The sequence below is a fragment of the Athene cunicularia genome (genome assembly GCF_003259725.1).
Source record: "Athene cunicularia isolate RWA chromosome 3 unlocalized genomic scaffold, athCun1 chr3_part1, whole genome shotgun sequence".
NCBI classification, from domain to species: domain Eukaryota; kingdom Metazoa; phylum Chordata; class Aves; order Strigiformes; family Strigidae; genus Athene; species Athene cunicularia.
In genome coordinates this window covers 24,390,032-24,413,865 of record NW_020799097.1, presented here as the reverse complement: position 1 = coordinate 24,413,865, position 23,834 = coordinate 24,390,032, and the positions used below count along the sequence as shown (strand labels likewise).

The 23,834-nt window shown below is 38.4% G+C and overlaps 1 protein-coding gene across 1 annotated transcript in view; it reads left to right on the top strand.

Moving 5' to 3' along the window:
- The window catches only part of CSMD1 (CUB and Sushi multiple domains 1), a 1,016,265-nt gene that overhangs the window by 110,582 nt on the left and 881,849 nt on the right, over positions 1-23,834 (top strand). Inside the window, exon 3 of the mRNA XM_026844050.1 lies at positions 16,693-16,805. Within this exon, the coding sequence (XP_026699851.1) occupies positions 16,693-16,805 (113 nt within the window). The remainder of the gene's footprint in view (positions 1-16,692; positions 16,806-23,834) is intronic.

Genomic DNA, 23,834 nt, shown 5'->3' with positions numbered 1-23,834 from the left:
CTCTTTTCCACTTAGGCTCACCTCAGCCTCCAATACAGTCAGCTGTTGAGACCCCCCCTGTCACTCCTGAAATACAAATGCATTCTGCTCCTTTAAAATTTGATGGCATTAGGGTGCATTGAGCACCAGTGTCTGCTAGAGCCTTGTACTGCTGAGGGTCAGATGTGCCAGGCCATTGAATCCACATAGTCCAGTAAACTCAGTTGTCCCTGTCCTCCACCTGGCTTGAGGCAGGGCCCCTCTAATGTTGGTCATAGTACTTGCTATCAACAAATGGGTAAGTGTGATGTGCACGGGTTTCAGCCTCATCTTGATTGTGGGAAACCGGAGCAGCATTTCTCCTGAAAGGACAACGTTCTGTACTTTTTCTTCCTTCCAGCTCACATACCCGCTTTTTTAGAGGAGGTTGGTAGGTTTTCCATCCCATTTCTTCATATCTTCTCCATGGTCACACAGGCAATGCCACAGCTTCCCCCATGGTGTGTACTGGTTCTTGAGAGAGAAACGACTGCTCCTAATAGCTGAGATTCTGGTCTGTGCAGGTGGGAGTAGGAAATGTTCCCCCTAAGTTGCTGGACATGTTGAGATAATTGTTTCACAGCCACGATGATGGGGAAAGAGGCACTTACTTCATATTGTCATAGTCAGTGAACCAGGTCATCCACTGTTGGTCCCTCTTCATCTGTCCAGTCCATTAGGGCTAATGCATTGGCATATGATGAGGGAGTGCTCCGTACAAGAGTTCTCCTTATGGCCAGGTGCATCAGACTTCATTTGGATCTGAGGGTAGCTGTGCATTATCTGGGTCATAGTAAACTACCTCCCGCACAGTTAGCTCCCTCAAACATTGAATGCCTCTTTCCATAGTGGTCCACTTACTTGGTTGACATTTCAAGTCATCCTTGAAGGGATACCTCTCCCTCACATGTGACAGAAGTTGCTTCCAGAGACTAAGAGTCTGTGTCTCCTTTCCAATGGCTTTGTCAATGACCCCTTCCCCAGACAGGGATCCCAGCTGCCTCACCTCCCTGCCCTCTAGTTCCATGCCACTGGCCCCGCTATCCCAGCACCGCATCATCCAGGTAGCAAGTTGCTCAGCTGGCTGGTGGCTGAAATCTTTTCTTACGTCTTGCAACTCACTCAAGGACAAGGATTGGGTGACTATCACTGGCTCCACCTCCTCCTGTTCTCATGATGGGCCTGGTTCATCATCACTCTGTACACTGCGAGGGGATTTTTTTGTGTATTTCTTCTTCTGTATGGAAGCAACCGATACTGCCGTGGGTTGGTTCTTTGGTTCAGCTGCAGCGCCTGTCCCCAGGTTTGTAGTGGCTGCAGTCTCTGTTGCTTGGTTACTTTTAAATAATTGCTTAACCATAAACAAAACCTGAACCACATTCAGGAACACACTAGCTCCTAACAGCACAGTAACCATGTTTAGGTCAACATTCCACAGATATTTGAACCCCCCAAATTTCTCAAACACAGCTGTAAATAGCCCCAGGACGGATGGCTGTAGCTATTATAGATAAGCATCACATAGTTAACCCACCTCTCACGGAAGGTGAGCAACAGCATGGCAAACACGTATTGCAAATGAGGAGGTAAGATCTTAAGAAGCCAAACAACCCACATTTTACCCATTTTTTTGTTATCTCAAACAAAAAGAAAAGTCTTCGAGCCCCACATTGGGTGCCAAAAACTGTGGAGGTTTGAACTCAGCCGGCAGCCAGACGGCAGGTGGCTGGCCCTTCACCTCCCCTCCCCCCTCTGGTGAGATAGAGGGACAGGGGAAGAGAATTCATGGGTTGAATAGCAAGAAAGAATTTACTAAACATAACAAGAGAACAAAAGTAACAATAGTGAGTTCAAAAAAGAAAATGGGTAAAATGCAACAGTGGCTTACTGAAGGGAGCGACCGCTCCCCACAGCAACAATACCGACCCACGAGCAGACTGTCTGCTGCAAACCCCCAGCAACAAGCTGAGAGGGAGCGAGCGACCATGGGTATGACATCACATGGTATGAAATACTCCAATGAATATTAACTCCATCCTTGTCGAAACCAGGTCAATATTAAGTGTGTACCTTAAGGATTCTGGATCTTTGCCACAGTCTAGAAACTGCGCCACTGTTTTGCCCTTCAGTCCCACCTGTCTGCACCGTAAATGGATCCACTGGTGAAAATCCATGATTCTCATCTTGATTGCCTATGTCAGATATTCTTGTATATGCTGTGCTTCCTCCTTTCCTTTTACAGCCTACTCCTGCTCTACATAGGAATAATATTGAAATTGAAGCATCAAACTACACAGACAACTTATCTTCCAGAAGGTTTTGAATATGGCAAAATAAGTACAAAGGAGATGACAAGTGATATAATGAAGGAAAATAGGAATATATTATACTTAATACAATAAGCACAGAATTAGCCCAAAGCACTCACATAATTCTGTGAATTGGCCATTATTTCTTATTAGTAGCAGAAGCTCCTTCTTTTAAGTGCCAGTTGAAACTACCAAAACTAGTTATTGGCAAAAGACTTTTAAAAAAAGTTAAATTTAGATAAAATGAACTTAATGACCCACTGAAATACCCACTAGATTTCTTTCTTATAAAGGACAACAAGCCAGGCAGCAATTGTGACAGGAGGTATTCAAGTACTAAATGATATATACTTTGAGTGTGATGGGTAGAAAGAATATAGACTTCAAAGGTTTGCATGGAAAAAACAAAAGAATTTCATAGCTCTTGGGAGTAAAATATAGGAACAGGAAGTTAATCAGTGAGCTTTGTGCAGATAGTCTAAAACTGCCAAAGCCTGACCCCTTTAAAATAGAGTTGTCAGAGCAATTAACTTCAGGGAAGAAAAGCAAAGTCATAATGAGGTGACAGTGAAGGAAAATCCTTTCCTCAGTTCTAAAACAGGATAGATTATTTTATCAAGTGAAAAGACTCTTAGGGGCATTATGTATAACATAATAACACTCTGAGAAGATTCTTTAAGCTGAAGATATGCATAGTTTGGGAAGACACAGAAGGTGAAGGAAAGGTCTCACTTGATTGCACCCAGTACTTTTGGTTTTCGAACTACTTCATCTGTTTGGTTTTGGAACAACTCATCAGACAGAATTTTTTGTCTTACAGCTCTAAGAAACACTTCCAGACAAATTCCAAACAGTCTGGACACCCCTTCCTTTGGCAAAATTAATTGCTTAAAATGAGTCTATAGCACATTATTTTAACTTTCTTCCAGTTTGATGTACTTAAATATACGCAACCTATTCCCCGAACTCTGGATCTGTTTACAATTTGCAATATACTTGAATGCATAGAATCAATGAATGGGTTGGGTTGGAAGGGACCTTTAAAGGTCATCTAGTTCCACCTCCCCTGCAATAAGCAGAGACTTCCACTAGACCAGGTTGCTCAAAGCCCTATCCAACGTGACCTTGAAAGTTTCCAGGGATGGGGCATCTACCACCTCCCTGGGCAACCTGTTCCAGTGTTTCACCACCCTCACAGTAAAAAATATCTTCATTATATCTAGTCTAAATATACCCTCTTTTAGTTTAAGTTCATGATCCCTTGTTTTATCCCCTCAGGCCCTGCTAAAAAGTTTGTCCCCATCTTTCTTACAAACCCTCTTTAAATATTGAAAGAAAGGCTACAATAAGGTCTCCCCAGAGCCTTCTCTTTTCCAGGCTGAACAATTCTAACTCTCAACCTTTCCCCACAGTAGAGGTGCTCCATTGCTCTGGATTCAAAATAATTCTTTTCGTTTGTAATTTTACCCTTATTTGACAAATGGAAAACCAAGACATGGAAAAAATTAAGTCATCTGACTTCTGATATTTTGGATCTGATTGATTTACCGAGAACATAAATTTAGGTAAACAAAATTAAGCTCAAATCTTGCAAAACTGTGTAAAAGCCATCTATAAAATTTGTCTTAGGAAATGAGAGACATATAAAAAGGGTGGGCTTTTTTAAAACTTAGGTTGTTTTAAAATTTCTGTCACTTTCTCTTGTTCTTTTTAAAAAAATTCCTATCAGCAACATGTGGAAAAAAATGCCGTTTTGGCAAGAGTGGTTAAAAAATAATGAGACTAGAAAATACTAAAATAGAATATTTTACTCTTTAGAAACATACAAATTTTTAATTAGATAACCTGTTTTATTTTATCAATCCAAAAAGGTATATCTCTCAGTAAGAAAATACGAAGAACAGTCAGATCCCAGATCACTATGGGGATGACTTCAAGCATTAGTATGTTAGTACGTATTTTGAACTGAGCAATAAAAAAAAGCTAGGCAGCATAGCCTATGCGAAACAGATAACAGAACTCTGCAAAGCCATGTAAGTATTTAAAATACTACTGTGTACCATAGGCCACATTTGAAGCTTCACACATTCCCAGAATAAAGTTAAGGGCACAAATCTTTAGTCTTCCTTACAGAAGGAACATTGATCACTATATAAACTGTTTGTTAAGTACACTCATTTTTGGACAGCAATGTACTTTTTTAGATACATCCCTATTGCTGCAAAGTACAAACATGCTGTTGGCACTAAAATCTGATCTCTTAAAATATTTGTTAGCATATTTTCTTTTGCTTCAAGGCCTTTGCTGAAAGAGGTGCCATCAAAAAGGCTAGAGTAGGTTTCTTTCAGCTGGCAATACTATAATCCAATTTGTAAAAAGTTTAAAACAAAGCTTCCGAAATTGATTTCTCTCTCTTCCCCCCCCCCCCCCCCCCCCCCCGGGCAACTTTTGTGTGTTGCAGGGCTTCTAAGCCACTTGTTCTCATTCCATTTCCATTTCCACTGTCTTTATTTCACTGTTTGTTCTGGAGGTGCTGATACTGTTATAAAAGGTGAGCCTGTAAAACTTAGGGAGGTGGAAATGTGGGAGATTTTTCCGTTATTAGCGGCTTTCCTGTGAAAAGAAAAAGAGTCTGCTTCACAGAATTGTTCTCTCTAAATTCCATTTAGTAAAGGCATAAAACACCATTTGTGTTCCTATGATAGGGTTTTGAGGTTTTGGGTGGTTTGGTTTGGTTTGGTTTCTTTTTTCAGATGAAGAGTTCTGTACTCTTTTTCATTTGGAAATTTTTCATTTCCAAACAACTCACAAGAGTGGGAGCATGAATATCATCTACAGCATTACGGATGATTTACAATGGATTTGTAAAACAAAGTTTCAAATAAAATTCATCCTCATTTATTCTACAGTTGAATCAAATGCTCGTTGCTGAAATGTTATTCCCAAACTGACATAGATCTTTCTGTAAACCCCTTATGATACAGGAAATCCATGCTAGCTTCACAACTGAAGTTGTGTAAAATAACAGATCACTATATACACTGTTGGGTATTAATGCAACATACCTACTGAAAAGATGATTGAAAATGATGTGACATCCATATGTGAGAGTAAACAGGCAAAACTCACATAATGAATTTTAAACTAATGCAAATGTTTTCTAAGATTACATCTCAAACAGTTTTGACAAGGTACTACGAGTGGCAAAATCACTGAGAGATCTTAGTTTTGCTGACTTGATTCCTGTTTTTTTAATGAAAAAATGTTAAATCTTACCTGTAATCTATTACTAATAATGGTCTTACTACTGCATTTTTAATTATTAAAGTCATACTGTTATTAGTGAGCTAACAGATATAGGGATATAAGTAACAGGCCTGAAGAAATAATGAAACTGTTTACATAGTTTTCTAAAAATTGGACATCTTTCAAATATATTTTTTAATTAATTGAATCAAGTCACATTTTAATTTACATCTATGTAATTTTACTTTTGCTGAGTCCATCTGGACTCATACCAGTACACCTGAGAAGTGCCTTTGGTCTAAATGTCTATGTACTCTTATAAGGCAGAAATGTAGTCTGTTGATATAATTGTTAACCTGGAATATATGATCTTAATTAATGTTTCAGTTGTTTTTTTTCTCAATCACAAAGAGTCATTAGCTTTACAGTAACTGAAATAACTTCCTTCCATTAAAGGTAAAAGACAGTTTTTATCCCTTTGTCAATAATGGTTTATGGTACTACTTTATTTTCTGCACTCTTTACAGAACTACTTTATTTTTGTTCAGTTTTACCAAATACTAGCTGATGATTTCTTTCAATATCAATTAGCACAGATTCATATGCAACCATTTCCATGGCTGAATTTTGTGTAAAATGGATAAAAATTGTAAGAAAATACATGGTATAATGATAAGCTCTGCCAGGAAAATAAGGCACATCTGCATAGCCATAGTGCAGTGCCATGGCCTACCGGTTCATTTAGTTGACAGCCACCAGTCTTAGTGACTGACACACATTTCAGACATGAACTGTTGTTTTTCTGTAGCTTGCACTACATTGGAGCCCGAGATTGTGGGGAAGTACTGTGGGGAAGGCCTGCATGGATGGACAAGTAGCTCCAGGAGAAGCATAAAAACGAAGCCTACAGATGGTGGAACAAAGGGCAGAAATCCTGGGAGGAATACAGAGAAACTGTCCAGGTAGCCAGAGACCAGCAAAACCGTGATAGAATTAAATCTGGACAGGGACGTCAAGGGCAATAAAAAAAGCTTCTGCAGTTATGCTGATGATAAAAGGAAGACTAGGGAAAATGTGGGCCCTCTCCAGAAGGAAATGGAAGACCTGGTTACCTAGGGTATGGAGAAGGCTGAGATACTCAGTGATGTTTTTGCCTCAGTCTTCACCGGTAAGGTTCCAGCCACACTGCCCAGGATGAAGAAGACCAAGATGGGGACTGAGAGAATGAAGAACCACCCACTGTGGAGAAGATCAGGTTCGAGACCATCTGAGGAACCTCAGTGTGCACAAGTCCATGGGACTTGATGAGATGCATCCATGGGTCCTGAAGGAACTGGTAGATGAACAGACTAAGCCACTATCCATCATATTTGAGAGGTTGTGTTAGTCCAGTGAAATTCTTGCTGACTGGAAAAGGCTAGAAGTTACTTCCAAGAGGACCCGATGAACTACAGGCCAGTCAGTCTCACCTCTGTGTCCGGCAAGATCATGGAGCAGATCCTCCTAGAAACTATGCTAGGGCATATGGAAAATAAGGAGATGATTGGTGACAGCCAACATGGCTTCAGTAAGACCAAATTGTGCCTGACAAATTTGGTGGCCTTCTATGACGGGGTTACAGCACTGGTGGATAAGGGAAAAAGCAAATAACATCATCTACCTGGACTTGTGCAAAGCCTCTGACACTGTCCCACATGACATCCTTGTTTCTAACTTGGAGAGACATGGAGTTGACAGATGGACCACTTGATGGATAAGGAATTGGCTGGATGGTCACACTCAAAATGTTGTGGTCAATGGCTCAATATCCAAGTAGAGACCAGTGTCCAGTGGCATTCGGGGGTTGGTATTGGGGCCAGCGCTACATCTTTGTTGGCTAAGTGGACAGTGGGATTGAGTGTGCCCTCAGCAAATTCCACTATGACACCAAGCTGTGTCGTGCAGTTGACATGCTGGAGGGAAGGGATGCCATCCAGAGGGACCTTGAGAGGCTTGAGAGGTGGGCACATGCAAACCGCATGAAGTTCAACAAGGCCAAGTGCAATGTCCTGCACATGGGTTGGGGCAATCCCAAACATAAATGCAGGCTTGGCAATGAGTGGATTGAGAGCAACTCTGGAGAGAAGGACTTGGGGGTATTGGTGGATGGAAAACTGACTCTGAGCCAGCAATGTGTGCTCACAGCCCAGAAAGCCAACTGTATCCTGGGCTGCATCAAGAGAAGTGTGGCCAGCAAGTCAAGGGAGGTGATTCTCCCCCTCTACTCTGGTCTCGAGAGACCCCACCTGCAGTACTGTGTTCAGTTCTGGGGTCCCCAACATAAGAGGACATTGACCTGCTTGAGTGGGTCCAGAGGAGGCCATGAAGATGATCAGGGGCTGGAGCACCTTGTCTATGAGGACAGGTTGAGAGAGTTGGGGTTGTTCAGCCTGGAGAACAGAAAGGGTCCAGGGAGACCTTATAGCAGCCTACAGGAAAGATGGGGAAGGACCCTCTATCAGGCAGTGATGAAGTGAAAGGATGAGGAGTAATGGTTTTAAACTGAAAGAGGGTAGATTTAGATTAGATATAAGGAAGAAGTTCTTTACTGTGAGGGTAGTGAGTCACTGGCACAGGTTGCCCAGAGAAGCTGTGGCTGCCCCCTCCCTGGCAGTGTCCAAGGCCAGGTTGGACGGGGCTTTGAGCAACCTGGGCTAGTGGAAGGTGTCCCTGCCCATGGCAGGGGAGTGGAAGTAGATGATCTTTAAGGTGTCTTCCAACCCAAACCATTCTGTGGTTCTATCTTAGCACAAGTAACAAACCCCACTAGGCCCATCCACGGGCAGTGAACAGTCAGGGAGTTTCCCTCTCTCAGATCTGTTGTGTAGAGCCACAAGACCTTACTAGCTGTCCAGACCCCCCCCTTGAAATCCTTCGCCCCACTGCTTTCCTGTGACATGCCTCCACTTCAGTCCCATTCACAGGTGTGTATTGGTTTGGTTTTGGCCAACTCATCTCATGTTTTCCTGATCTTCTACTGATGCCCAGTAACTGCAGCTGCAGGCTACTGCTTTAACAGCATAGGGCTTCCTGCAGCAGATGTGAGCCTTGGTACCGTGGCTGCTTGGTGGCAGCTAGAGAAACCATCTGCTTTTTCTAAATGCTAAATATGTCAAAGTCATTAAGCTTGCAGCTTCTTTCTGCTTAGTTAGTGAACTCAGTGAATTTTGGTTATAAGAGACCTTCTGGACTTTACTGACGGAGCTTTTTTCTTTGATTGCTTCCAGTCTTCCCATACTCAAAAAAAAAAAAAAAAAAAATTTTTCCTGCAATTAATTCCTAGTTAAGCTAACATCACAGGAAACATCAGGAAGTTTTCATATGACCATACCATGGAAAAAAAATTAGCTACATGAAAGGCTTAAATTAAAAAATCTATTTCTTGCTTATTCAGAACTGATAATTGGTTTTGAGATTATAAACTTAAACTGCAGAGGAGCACCTGGGCAAGAGATAAGTCTTTTGTCTAGTACTAGTACTAGTGCCCCTCTAATGAGGTATGCACACCTTAACTGCCTCTGGTTAGCAGGATGGAGGAGCACCTGATGTTATTTAATCAAATGAGGGATCAGGAAGCAGCTGAGGGGTTTGTGGGAGTTTATTGGGGTGTAGGAGAGACAGCTGGTGGAAGAAGGTTATATGATAGGAGAGCTTTCAAGTTGGTCTCTTAGGGAGAGTGGGAAGTGAGGGACTCTAAGAGCAGTGCTGGGGTGTTGCTCTGGGTTGAGAACCTGAAGGTGGAGGAGTGTGAACCTGGAGGAAGCAACACTGAGGAAGACTTGGCAGTTAGAGTAAGAAATGTGAGAGATAAGGGATTTTTATTTATTTTTTTTCTCCTTAAGAAAGAAAGCTGAATGACACTTATCAATGTGAGGAGGTGTTACTGTGTGTTTTCATTATGTTGGAGGTGAAATGGGTAATTCCTGTGCAGAGGACTAGGTGTGTTCTCTGAGCTGGGGCTCACTCTGTCACAGTGTTTCTTATACAGTTTTTTTTAAGGGGATAGTCAGTGTTACCTTAAGCTTGAGGAAAAAACCCACCAAATTAGCGACTCTGAATGAGAAACTTGGCCTTGGCCTTGAACAGTTTGCTCCATATGTTTTCATTTTTTCTGTGACTTAAAAAGTTGAGACTGGGGGTAGTGGGATTAAATGTATATATTTAGACTATCTTCTGTGATGGAGAAACAGTTAAAATTAGTACAAGATCTATAATTTATAGTAGCTACTTGTTACTTTATGTATGAGATGGTTTCTGAGTCAGGTTTCAAATCTTCACTTCTTGGCAACAGAATGGATGTAGTTAAGGTAAGTCTTCTCTGTATGCACATGTGGCAGGTAACAGCCTGGTTAGCTGGAATGGTTATGCTAGTCTCCTATGTACTATTTGGTGTCTTAGAATCTGTGGGTAACTCTTCTCATTGCTGATAGCAAGTACAGACAGGAGCTGGTCTCCAGGGATGGCATCTTATAATGTTGAACAACACAGGAGAAATATCTATAGATAATGTTGTAGCTGCGTGCTCTTCTGCCTCCTGCAGGTTGTATAATAAGGCAGAGCACATGACCTGTAGGAGTGGCATGGCCAGCTTCCTTGTGATTTTTTTTTTTTTTTTTTTTTTTTTTTTTTCGAGTTGAGCTTTGCTCCCGAACAGCAGCTTATGGCAGCAGACAAGGGAAATGAAAATTTTCTGATCTGGGAAATAATACTGCAAAAATTACTTCACGTTTGTTTCTTTCTAATTATACCTTATTGGTGGCTACTGTTTGAATGACTAAAACCACGCAAAGAATGGTTATATCATGTCATATATTCTTATTCTGGTGTGTGAAACTTCACCATAAAACTTATTATTTAAAAAGTATCTCTTTACTATGTGAGAAGCGATTTTATCTCTGATGTAAGTCTTATGAGAGGGAGGGAAGTACTCAATCAAGCATAGGCTAGAAATCAATCCAGTGGAAATACGAGTCTTGAGGCTGCCTTTACATGCATCTTTTCCAGTTATAAATACACACTTATTGGACTGTTCTGAATTCTCAATCTCTCTTTTGAACTAAAATTTATCTGTAAGAGAAACTTTGAGCTAAGCCCTTACAGTCCTTCTATTAAGCATTTTAAAAAAAGTTTCAGAAGCTTTATTTTAAAATAATTGATCTTCCAGAAAAGAAAAAAAAAAATAGAAATTTAGTTATCAGCTGTAGTTTTGTCTACTTACTGTCAACTTCCAACTCTGGACTCAATGCAAAAATGCTGGTGAGGACTTTAATTACATGACTGAAGTACTGTTTGTGCTCATGCACAACTAAGACTTTGTTATTAACTGTGGTGTTGTCTGAGATAATTTGACTTGGCTAGTACCAACTCTTTGGAGAGTTAGAACGTTTTACCTGTTGCCTTTGGTTGGAGATGCACCTATTTGGTCTTCCAGATTCAAAAGCAGGAAAATGGGAGTGTTATTTTTTGCCACCTGGCAGAAGTTTAAAATAGCACTTTTTAGTCTCCCCTTTAATTGCAGAAGGGTACTTCAGAGCTAGCGTGGCTTCATAAAAGGTCACGTTATGGATATGTATCCTGTAATCACATTTATTCTCAGAGCATTGCCGCTGTTTTCTGCGGAATAACTGGAGTTTACATATTCTTGTAAATTACTGTAGTAGCTGCTCTTCTGTCCAGATATGTTCAGCTTAAATTGTTTCAAATCACTAATTACTAAGATAATAATAACTTGGCTTTTTATTATGTAAAATTTAGGTGCACTAGAACAGATGATGCTTTTTAAGTGTTTTTTGCTCATATTGTTGAGGCTGTATTGTGAGCAGATGCCCATGCGGCGGCAGCGGGGCTGCAGGGCGGCTCTGAGGAGCAGGTGGGGCACGGCTGAGCCCCGGCACAGGGGGGTGCCTCGGGGAAATGTGTGTAAGAAAGGGCAAAAACATGACATGGGTAAAGTAAGGAGTGAGAGGAAAAGTAAGAAACCACTCTGCTGACATTGTCAGTGAAGAAGGAGGGGAGGAGGTGCTGTAGGCACTGGAGAAGAGATTTCCTGGAAGAGGCCACGGTGGAGCAGGCAGATGCTTCCTGAAGAATCCCCAGGCCATAGAGAGCCTGTGCTGGAGCAGGGTATAAGTGTGTGGAGGAAGGAGAGCAGAGAGGAGCTGTTAGACTGACACTATTCCTCATCACCCTGCACTTTTTGAGGGGAGAGGTAGAGGAGTTAGGAATGAAAGGGTGAAGTTGAGCCTGGGAAGAAGGGAAATGGGGGGGAGGGTTATTGATTTATCTTTGTTTCTCACTATCCAAACGTTTTGATTGGAAATAAATTAAACTAATTTTTCCCCAAGTCAAAGTTGTTTTGCCCATGATGATAATTAGTAAGCTTTTTTCTCTCTACTCAGGAACACTTCCATCTTATTTTCTGCCCCCTGTACTGTTGAAGAAGGTTAGTTAGAGAGTGGCTGGGTGATGGTCTGGCAGCTGGCCAAGGTCAACCCACCACAAAGGCATTAATAAATCAGGAGTAAATGCCGGGAATCCATAGAGTCATATCTTGATTGTTTGGGTTTGGGTTTTTTTATGCCTAAATAGTGTGTACACGTTATTGACTACTGGTGATGTTGGATGCCTAAAACACAGAAAGGTTTTGCCTGCTCTTTATTGACTGTATAGGGCTAGGATAATTTCCAGTTAAGTCAAATATGAGATACCAGCTTTTGAAGATTTTTGGTGTGCTGTACTTAGTATTCAACTTCTGTGACGCAGTGAGGTTTTTCTGGAGAAATATGATAGCCTAAAGCTTTAGTCCTTAAGGGGTACCCTTTGACTTGCTTTGCTTTCTGATCTGCAGTTGATCAGTGGAATCTTTGAGGTAGCACTAGCCAATAACTTTTGTGTTTTCATGTGGTATGGTGAGTTTGATATGGAATGAGCTTATGGATCTCTACATCAAATGACAATTTTAAGAATAGTATGTAAAACCTGAAAAGGTATGACCCTGATGGCAGACAGCTCTTTGGTGTTCCCTATGGCAGTTAATGACCTATATGACTTTATGTTAAAATGAGACAAATATTAGTTTTTTTCCTTATACAGATTTTGAGGGAGAGGAAAAAAGAAAATCTTGAATTTTGTTATTTATCTATGGTTTGCCCAAAATTGTTTTTGGGATAATTCATTAAAATTTAGACATACTTTACCTTGTTATTAATAACATTAATCCTTTGGCTGATGGCTTTTTCAAGAGACATCTGAAGGCTAATTTCAGGTGTGTTTTGTCTTAACCAAATAGATTCTACTGATTTCCTCTGAGAATGTTTCTGTGAACAATCTGTACAGATGTATGAACAAGAGCTCATAGGTGTGTGTGATGTCAGGCACAATTCTAAAAATGTTTAACAGATCTGATTCTCCTTCTAATTATACTAGTGTGTTTTCATAGAATTAATTGGCCTGATTTGAAAAAAGAAACAGCCCATAAAGGTGCAGTCTCCCATCCCTCTAGGTTTTTTCTGACTCTTAAAAATTGCCAAGGTTCAACAAATTTTATTGGGAAATTTATCACATGTGGTAACCAGAACACATAACTTTGTACTACAGACAGCTGTAGGAATAAATAAGCTAGCAAATAAAATGGCAAAAATGTTTCTGTCCTTTGCAACTGCTAATTGTCTTTTGACAACTGTGAAATCAGTACATACTTGTGTTAAAGTTGTCATCTTTTAAGGGCTCAACAAATCTTCAGCCTCTTATTGTACATCATTTGTTGCAGACCTCTAACCCTATTGCCAGCCCCCCGGAGAACCTTCTGCACTATTTGTTTAGTACCAGGAAGTCCCAAAATGTGCTTGCACAAGCAGAGGGTGGAGAAGTTCTGAGCAGAGCCAGCTGGACCTATTGCTATGCCATTGGAAGAAACAAATCTATATATTTATAGACGTTATCACTAGAAATGGCTGAACGTCAAGATCTAAGAAATGACAATGGAGAATTTAATGTGTGGTGGTTTGTTGTTTTCTTTTTTTTTTTTTTCTTTTCCTCCCCTTGGAGGCTAAACTCAGTACTGGTGTACCACTATGTTTTCTATTACAAATTGTGTTTCTTCTTTATAGACAAGACAAATATATTCCATCTGTGGTTAGGAAGTATTTTACTGCCTATATTTTGTGCAGATTAATGCTACTGAAAGTTAAGGAAGTAGCAGTATTTTAAGCTTAAAGTATTGCCATATGCTCTGTATGAAGTAGTGCAAGTTATCAAATTACATTTTTATTAGCCAAGGGACTTAAAATGGTTCTACTTTCTTAGCACACAAACTTGTCTGTCTAAACAGTTTCTTTCATGATTGCAATAAAGGCCTACACGTTAAAGTAAAGCAACGTGTGAATGTGTGTGATTTTTCTGCATGATGAAATGAATGTGCAGAACACATTATGATTCATGAGCTATAACTACCTAGTGAAAATGTTAGAAAGGGAGGCAAAAATGACTTGGTAGGTTAGTAGTGTTTTAATTCTGGAAATGTCTGAAGAGTAACACTCCAGGTTTTCATCTGCTGTCTAGTTTTTGTTTGCACTCAATTTCATGTCATTTGATCTCAATTTATTAGAATACTATGAAAAGATGCTTTCAGAAATATTTCAGTCAACAAGGCTACTATAGAAGCATGTAGTTAGTCTGCTGGATGACTGAAATACAGAATTTTTCTTTTCAAGCCTTTTCTGCAATATTTTTTTAGGATTACTGTAATATAAAGAACTTGAAAAATATAGATTTCAAGTTGATGTACTAATTTCTTGAAGTTTACCACATACTTGCCTTCTCCTGTCTGTAAAACCATTAAGTGCATTGATTTAAAGTGTAAAAGAACATTATTTGTCTTCCTTTAATGTGAATTGTAACGTCAGCCTAAAGAATGATCTATTATTTCAAGGAGGATACTACAGAAACAATTATATTTATTGTGCAGATAAAAAAAATCCATCTTGTAGGAGTAATATATATTATAAGAGAATTGGAACAGGTAGGTCTAGAAATCATAATGAGCTCACTTACTGCTCAGAGAAGTTCAATTATATGAACCAAATCCATACTAAGTGCAGTAAAATGCCAATCAGGAATGAGGTAGCTAAAGCTGTATAATTTTGCCTTGATAGGACTTTCTGATTATTTTTTTTATCTTTAGCTCTCCTATGTAATATGAAGTATTGAGGCTAGGTAATTTGTCTTTCTGTTTGTCTCAACCTGATTTTCCGTCCTTCCTTCCTTCCCTCCCAGTGCATGCTAGTTTCCTGTATTTCAATGTTAAAAAATGCTAAATCCAGGAAATATTGTAGTACGAGCCAAAAAAACCTCTAACCCTTATAACCAGAACTCTGAATCCCTTTTCAAAGAAGGAAGAGACACACAAGTAAGATCAGAAAAATCATGATTAGAAAATACGTGAAATAATGAACTGCCGTACGGTACACTCCAGACGTGGGGCAGTAGTGATAACCACTCTATTAAATAGAACAAGGCACAGTTCCCTTAAAATTGCAACATGTAGGGAAGGTGAGAGAACATACAGAAGTCTGAACATAAGATGTGGCAAGCCTTATGGTAGTTTTGCAGTTTGAGGATTAAGGGACAAATCAACCTGGTTATTTCTGGAATTAGAGTAAATGAGGTGGAAAAGAATAGCAGTAATAGGTTGACAAGTACACAGAAGGTGAAAAGATTAGAGCAAAAATCTAATTAGCACATGGGAGACAATGTTTAAAAAGAAAGGAAGAAATTACAGAAAGCTTTTTCCTGATTTATGTTGCCTTGTCTGTATGCCTTCATCTGTATTTAAAGCTCTCCTTGCTTTGTCTGGTTTACTCAAGTCTCAAAACTGGAAAGAGACAGGGAGCTACCCGCCTGGTGTAATTCAAGCATGGGGTTCATCTTAAATGTTTTTATGTATTAGAGTGGTCTTAAATTAACCAAATTTTGCAAAGAACTTTTAGTTCAGTGATACTGCTGTATTAGTATGTTGTTCACAGTTATATTCTGCAGTTCCAGATGCCAATTAATAAACTATAGCATCATTGTACGACAGATCTTGAAGGCAACATTTTTTTAATGCATGGATTGTTTTAACCATCCAGATTAAAAATATATTAAAGCATTTTTTGTTCTGTGTTGGTGTGTGTTGGGTTTTTTGAGTTGTTCTGATGTCTGGATTGAAGAAGCTCTTTAAGGGTGGACTTTCAATGAAAGGTGGCTTTCTGGTGTGTTGTCCTGTACCCAGTGGATCACATACCCCTATAGCAATGTACAGAAGTTAGCTAGTAATGTGAGTTTACAGTGTACTTCTGGGTTTGTGCAATAGTAATGGTGTCTTATGCTTTATGTGAAATGACTCAAATTATTAAGAAACCCAACATTTCACTATTATTAGCCAGGTCCATCAAAGTATGGAAACTCTTTTTTCCATTTGTTTTATCCTCAAAATGAATGATAACATTTATTTGGTGAGATTATCTTAAAACCAGTATTGCAATGTAATTATAGTTTATCAGAAATTCTATTTTGTATGTAAAAGTGGGACTGCTAATAAGATGGGAAATGTAATTTTTCTGAGGCTGTTGAAGATTATTTTTTTTCTGGTCAGTTAATGTATATGACATTGAACCTCTGAGATCCGTGATTTTTCTGAAGCAGCAGGTGGAGGACAAACAGGACAGTCTTTGAGGTCACAAATTGTGCTAGGCATCTTGGTGTGAATAAAGGCCTGGGTATCTACTCCTAGGTGTCCTAAATTTACCTGTCTCCATCTTGAAATGAATCCTATAAAAAAAAGTTTATTTGTCTTCAATAGATACAAACAGATCTTTCTTTCAGTGCTCTCTGTTGGAGAGTGCCTAGATGTGTTAAAATAGAGTTAAACTCAAGAACATGTTTGAAGTTTTGCAGTGAATGTTTAGAGAATGCATCAGGGTAAAGAGCATAATGCATTGGCAGTTTGCATGTAGAAGTATGATGCTCATCGTAATGCTTGTCACACCTGCTGATGTGCTTTATTTTAAAAGTTAGTAATTTGTGCATTTTTATTGTACAGGTTATCTGGATTTCAGCTTCCATCATCTATTGTGAGCACAGGATCTATCCTCACCCTCTGTTTCACCACAGATTTTGCTGTCAGTGCTCAAGGCTTCAAAGCTATCTATGAAGGTAAGGACTGTTTTCCAACCAGGTCTTAGTTTTACTTGATAGATGTTTTCCATGTTGAAATGTGATGTTTTGATTTTGTGTGGGGTTTGAATCATTGGTGAGTATTCCATGAACTTTTTTTTAATAGCATACTTACATGTTACTACATCATGGCCATAGTCTTGATTATTGAAAATTAATTTAAATTATTAAAAATTCCAGCAGGAAATTATTCAAATTTGTCAGGCTTCTAAAGCTGGACTCAGAAATGTGTATGCTTAAAGGGTTTTCTTAATTTCCTAAATTACTACTTTTGACAACTTTAGGCAATGCCTAACTTAAGGGGTATAACAAAATGATAGGAGATCTGGATAGTAACTGATCTCAAAAATCAATTACTAATATTGTCCTTGTGGAGAATTAAAACAAGAACAATGACAACAAAACTATATGTATATATAAATTTAAAAACAAACCCAAAGCAGTTTAAAACTGGCTCTATGGAAGATGTTAGACTACAGTGATAACTGCAAAGTTCTGGGAAAAAATAAGGCCAAGAATTTTATGTCTTCTAGTGTCTACTAAGAGTTAAGCTCATAAAACTGGACTGATAGAGTTTCCTTTACTTTCAGTTGTACAAAAGGCTTTGAGATAAGCAAACTTTGGGAAAGTTACTAGATACAGTGGTATTAAGTCAGTTGTCTGATGTTGGATAATGAGGGTGTGTTGAGTATAACTTCAGAATTGCTTTCAGACTGAGTTTGTGGTAGTATGTGTTTTGCTGTGTGTGTTTGGTGTTTTTTTACTATTGTATTTTTATTCATGGAAAATTCAGGGCTTTGAGTACTAAACTTGCAGAAAGCTTGGTTTCATATTACTTCTCAAACTCAAAGCCACTTTTTGTGTGGTTTCCTAGGTATAATCCTTTGAAAGTGCTTATTTGGGACAACTGCCTACAGCTAGTTAAGTGATAAAATTTAAAACCGAAATATTTTTATCGATGGGGTTGATGTAGGAACTCTGAATCTAGAGGGTAGTATGGTTTAATTCTATCTATTTACTAGGATTCACAAGTGTGTAAACCCTGTTATACTGGTCACCAGTTTAGAAAAAGTCAAAGTCACTTAGAGACCACAGGTATCTCCAAACGCTTGGTAAACTTTGATCACATTTGTGCTAGAACTGTTCCTATTTCCTTGAAGCTTTCCTTCCCTTTTGTGATAATATCTAAGTCTGATCCATATTGATGCTTACCTTCGTTTCATATATGATTTTTTTGAAATGGTAGGGTGTTTTAAAGCACCTTTTGAATTCAGTATCGTCACTGAAGTAGGTTACCTATGTGTGAAAGATGGAGGTGTAAGAGGTGTCATAAAACAAAAAAGTTTGAGTTATTTAAGCTTTTTATGTTTGGGATGGGTAGCTCAGTAAAGTGCCTTTCCTTCATAGCTGCTCCTCCCTTCCTTTGTCCCCAAAGCCTTATCACCTGGTAAATCAGCTAATCAGTCTTTTTTTTTTTAACTGATATGAGGACTGTGATGAAAGGCTGGGAAAGATTCGTTTTAATAGTCTTTATAAGGTAAATTGAAGAGTAACATCAGAAATCATGAGCACACCAGGAAGTGGTTTTGCTACCCGAGTATGAAGTTGCTTTCTAAATACCTGTATCTTCTAGCAGATGCATATGATAGCAGATTTCAGCCTTTTATGTAATCTGAGCAGTTTGTTTTTCATATTGAAAAAGACAGTGAAGAATGCTAAAGGACGTTTCTTGACTGTCAACTTAAGAACACATGCACAGAGCCACAGGCTGTAATATAATGACACTTCCTGCTGGCCTACTTTCTTGTAAAACCCCAGCAGGAAGAGCTGTAATTAACATTGACAGATAGCACCACTCTCTGGTTAAACAACACTGCCCCCTTTCAGATTTAGTGCTGTAAACCTGGTATTGTCCGTGAGCTTTAAATTGACTTCAGAATATGACATCCAACTCTGGAAGAAATGGTGAATGTCACTCCAGTGACAGCATCTCGGTGTACAGACAGGCAGTGGGGACTGATGGTTCAGGAATGATTTGTACCTGTGAGGGGTTACGTGCTTTTTGTGAAGGCTTGGGGTGATCTCTGCTGCAATGACCAGTTGAGTTACTGGCACTCCACAGTTTTTAAGGAATCCTGTAATTGTTCCCTAAACTATTTAAATAGTGACCCATTCTGGCTCATATGCCATATGTAAGTTTGAGTAGGCAAGTGATCAGTCCCTTTGGGGAGTACAAGCCAGATGTTAACCGGTCAGTGGAAGACTTTATAATCACTCTGCCAGATACCCATCCCTAAGATGATTTGCTTTTACTAGATCTACTTATCCCAGATTTTAGCCAGCTCTTTCATTCTTCTCGTGAATAAGTGAATTATTAGTTGGTTGAAAGCGTGGGGAGCATTGAAGTGCTACTGACTGGCTGCCATTTAAGAGTTTGGGACACCGGTGTCATAATGCAGAGTTTGTGAAACACGATTTTAAACATCTTTACTGGAGAGAAGTTTTAACTGCATGTCAGCTGGCAAGGACAGTATATTTTAAAAACTGTTTTAATAGTAGCTAGGAGAGTGATCTGTAACATTTTTGTACAGAAGCAGAATAGTCTACAACATTCCAAAGTTAAGGAATTAAAACAGATTAGGAGCAGAAAAAAGCTTTGCATCACTATGTAAAGGCATGCAAAGAAATCTTTCTGGAACTGCATCACTTGTCTCACAGTAGCAGATGAAGTAGGTCTGAAAAATCCAAATATTAGGACTAACGAAGGAACTGATTTACATAAACTTTCCATATTCTGAGAGGGTGCAAAACTAGTGGTGTTTGTTTTTTTTTTAAAAAAATCTGGTGGTAGACCAGTCTTTTATGAATAGGAAAATTGCACCTAATTAGGATTATTTTCATGAAATTATAAAAAAAAATTTATTAACATCTTCAAAGTTAGCTCTGCTATTAAAAGTCAGTGTTTTAAATGTGATCATGTGAGGAAAAAGCTAGGTTCTTTGACAGCAATGACATCTCTCAAAAGACAATATGGGGCTAGGTTCTCTGCTGTGCTGAGCTGCTTTGCAAAGCAAGGGGATGCTATTGGGAGGTTTCACCATCACTGTTTGCAGGGTGCTCTTTTTAACTTAATTTCCCTGGTCAGTGAAGGTAGGGTGCCAAACCAGGAAAGAAGGCATATGAACCACTTCAAGACCTGCTGAACAGCCTCTGAAGGTACACCCCCACCAGTATCCCTAGCAAAGAGAGAACACTGCTTTGCATTCCCTGGTCTGAGATTCTGATCTATGAGTTTTATTGAGTATATTCTTGATTTATGACCTCACTTCCTGTGCAGTAAGGGCATAATCAGACCCTTTGTGTTTTTACAACATATAAATAGGATAACAATGAAGCTAATGAAACCACACTGCAGCACTGAAGATTATTGGTACTTATCTGAGTTAGCCTGCTGTCACCCATATACCATGTGAATATTAATACTTAACTGATTTTTTTTGTGGCATTAGATGAGCAAGAGCAATCTAGTTTTAACAAGACAGTGGTGCAGTTGGGCACTTGCCAAATTCTCAGTCTGAAATGAAGGTTTCTCTACTGTATCATTACTTCACCAAATATATATGTCCATTTCTGAGGATTTTTAGTATTTTGAACTGATATATCTGTTTTTCCTCAGTGATCACATCAGCACTCTAAACTTTTGATATAGGTGGAAGTTTGGCTTATACTTACTTTAATGGAATAATGTATGGAATTTTCAAACACATGATTATATCAGTAAAAAGAGCTATGAATGTCAGAAGTAGTAAGTTTGGTTTATAGATCTGCTAAATGATTTATTGACCATTATCATCGCTGTTGGTTAATAACTAAATCTAAGTTTTAATCAATGGCATCAGGGAGTTAAGGGATAGATCCTGTTTCTGTAATGTGTGGTTTTTTTAGTTGACAGTGCTTTACATCATATAAAACATGCTTAGGTTTTGCAGGAAGTGTGAGGGGAGAATAATAGAGCACTTGTGACTTGTGCGATTTTGATTAATTCCCTGTTACAACCTGTTTAATTCCTGTTTTCTAGAATGAGACTAACAAGCTGTTTTAAAAAAAGGTGCTTTGCGGTCTACAAAGAAGTAAAAATTCAGCATTGCTATATCCCTGTAGTAATCTTCTTTGGCAAGTCAGAAGTATTCCTCCTATACAGAACACTTGCATATGGTTGGAAATACAGAAAAATACTCTTTAAATGACAGTAATATCTGCAAGTATTATACACTTGTATAATTCATTTGAGTAATGCATTATAGAATTGTTATATTGTCTTTCTTCTACTAAACTAGTGTTTTGCCATTCAGGGAATCCAGCAGTCAACTGCAGAAAATCTAGTAAAATTAGAAAAGCTTAATTAAAGTACATTGTTAGTAATCAGTATAAAATGAAATGTCATGTTTTTTTCACTTATTTTTTGCCACACTAGTGTCTGCCACTAAACATTAAACTTCCCTCAAAGGTTAACAATCTTCAGTTCATTTTAAGCTATCTCGATTTTATTGTGTGTGGATGTTTTTGTTGTTTCTAACCACATTTTGTAATGTAGACTTGGTGGACAGTGTTTAAACAAGCCAGATGTACTGAACTTGATGTGTGCTACTACCTTTCCTTGACCTCTGTTCTACAGCAGCAGGCTTTCTTTGCCAGAGTAAGAGCTCTTGCAGGTCCCTCTATCCTACCTGCCCTTAGGGCATACTTCCTTTTTTCTTTTGTTCTTTGAATTCTCAAAGCTTTCTACTCACACCCAGCATTATCATTTATATTTTCAGTCACCTCATCTTGCCTTATGCATTTTCCCTGAAGCTTCTTTTTAAATCCCTTTCAGCATCAGCAGCAGAAAGTAGCAATACATTTCCACAGTGTAAAGCCTTTGAAGAAACTTTCTTTTTTTCTCTTGCTGCTCCTGTTCTCCTTGAGTATCTGTTATTTGGTGTGCTCTTCCTTTTATTTTTATTTTATGGTTCAATACTTTGAACTATGTAAAACAAAAGTGAAATACTTCCCCAACCAACTTTGAAACATTAATCTCTTGTATTGATTCAATGAGTTTACAATATAATTTTCCTGAGACTGTGATTTTTCCAGTCAGCATGGACTTAGTCAAGATAACAGACCTCTGGGCTCAAGATAATGTTTCTTGGTTTTTGTTTGTCTGTTCCCCTGAGTACCCAAATACCTTTCCTGCACTCTTTTAAGAGTAAAATTATCTTTTTTTTCAATGGGTCAGTACTTGACAGTGCTTCCTACTTGTTGCATGAGTCTGTTAGTTAACAGCTGTGTAGTTCTACCAGCAAACTGATGCAGTAATAAAAGTAGTTACTCCCTGGGAATGAGTGTGTTCAAAACAAATTGAGTAATCTGAGGCAAATATTCCAAGTTGAGAGTAGGAAGCTAAAATGGCAAGAAAATGTAAACTTATGCAACTTATAAGCATAACTGTCTCTTACTGTTCAGTGTGACAAGTAGTTTCCTGAACCTTCAACCATCACAAGTTAATCTCTAGAATTTAATCGTATCTGCTGTTTGATCTATTAGATAATATTTAATTTTGATGGTTCGAATGATATGAGACTTTGAATGTGACTCCTGAATCTCAATGGATTAGCATATCCAGCTCTGAAGAAGTCCAGAATATTAGAATGAGTATCTAATGATATTGAGAGCTATATAGTTCTTACTGTATTCTATTGTGTAGTTTTGGGGAAGGATTCAGTTTGTTGCTTCCAAATCTATCACTATTCCTTCCTCTGCTGTGATGTATGGAGAGAGAAGCAGTGTAAATTTTAATGTGAGTTTTATCCTTTTAAGTATTAAAGGCACATACTGCCTTTTTCTATCATCCCTTTAGTAAAAAGAAAAAAACAACAAAACAAACTAGAATTAATACTATAGTAAATACTGGTATTCTTGTAAATGTAATCTTGGAAGCTATGCATCTTAATTAGTAATCTTACAATTGACTGTTGGTGTAATTGGCCATAATATCTGTTAATAGACATATTTTTCTATTAGTAGTTAAATACTTCTTGCTTACTGTTTTGGTAATATGTTCTTTTTAAGATGAGCTGCTTGTTAAAGCTTTAAGCAGTGTGTGTGTGTGTACACATGACCAAGTAAACCAAAAATATTGAATAGTAAAAGCACAGACTGAAATGGAATCTTTATAGGCTGAAATTTGTAGTTGCACCTCTTTGGAGTAGAAGTAATTGTTTTCTGAGAATGAATTTGGATATAGATTTTTCTTTGTCAACTGAAGTCCTCAAAAAGAAAAATATTTTTCCTTTCTTTAGCAAATTTTCTTTAATAAAACTTTTTAAAATTATACAATCTGAATGGTTGTTAATATATAGGAAAGCAATCATAATGCAGTTGATATTTTGTATGTCAAAACATGACATAACGTGTAGCAGCAAAATCTGAGGGCAGAAGAGGTCTAACAGTGCTGTGGGGTTGTTCTGTGGGACCTCTGATAGCTAATCTAGTATGTGTCAGAGTTCACTTCCACAATAACAGCCAAAGAAAAATATTTTTAAGCTTACATGTATTCAGAAAGCTTATGAAAAAAGGAGATAGAGATAAAATAGTCTGCTTGCACAGTGTTAGAATAGATCTGAAACTTGCTCAAAAGGCTAAATGTATGGCAAACTGAATTTGGTCAGTAGAGGCAGGTTATGACCGCATTCGTGTGTGCCTTCTCTTTCCAGTCTTTCATATAGGAGAAGATTGTGTGTAGAAGTAATAACTGTGTTTAAAACAAGTATACTACACAGCTTCCTTAGTTTGAGAGCTTATTCCTTTCACCAGTAAAACAATGCTGCATTTCAGCAATATTGAGGGGGCCAGGAGTCAGAAATTGGGAATGTTGTTTCTTAAACTTATCAGGGGCAGTAACTACCCCCTGGAAGTTCTAGGAAGTTCTTTCTTCAGAAAAAAAAAAAAAAAAAAAAAAAAAAAAAAAAA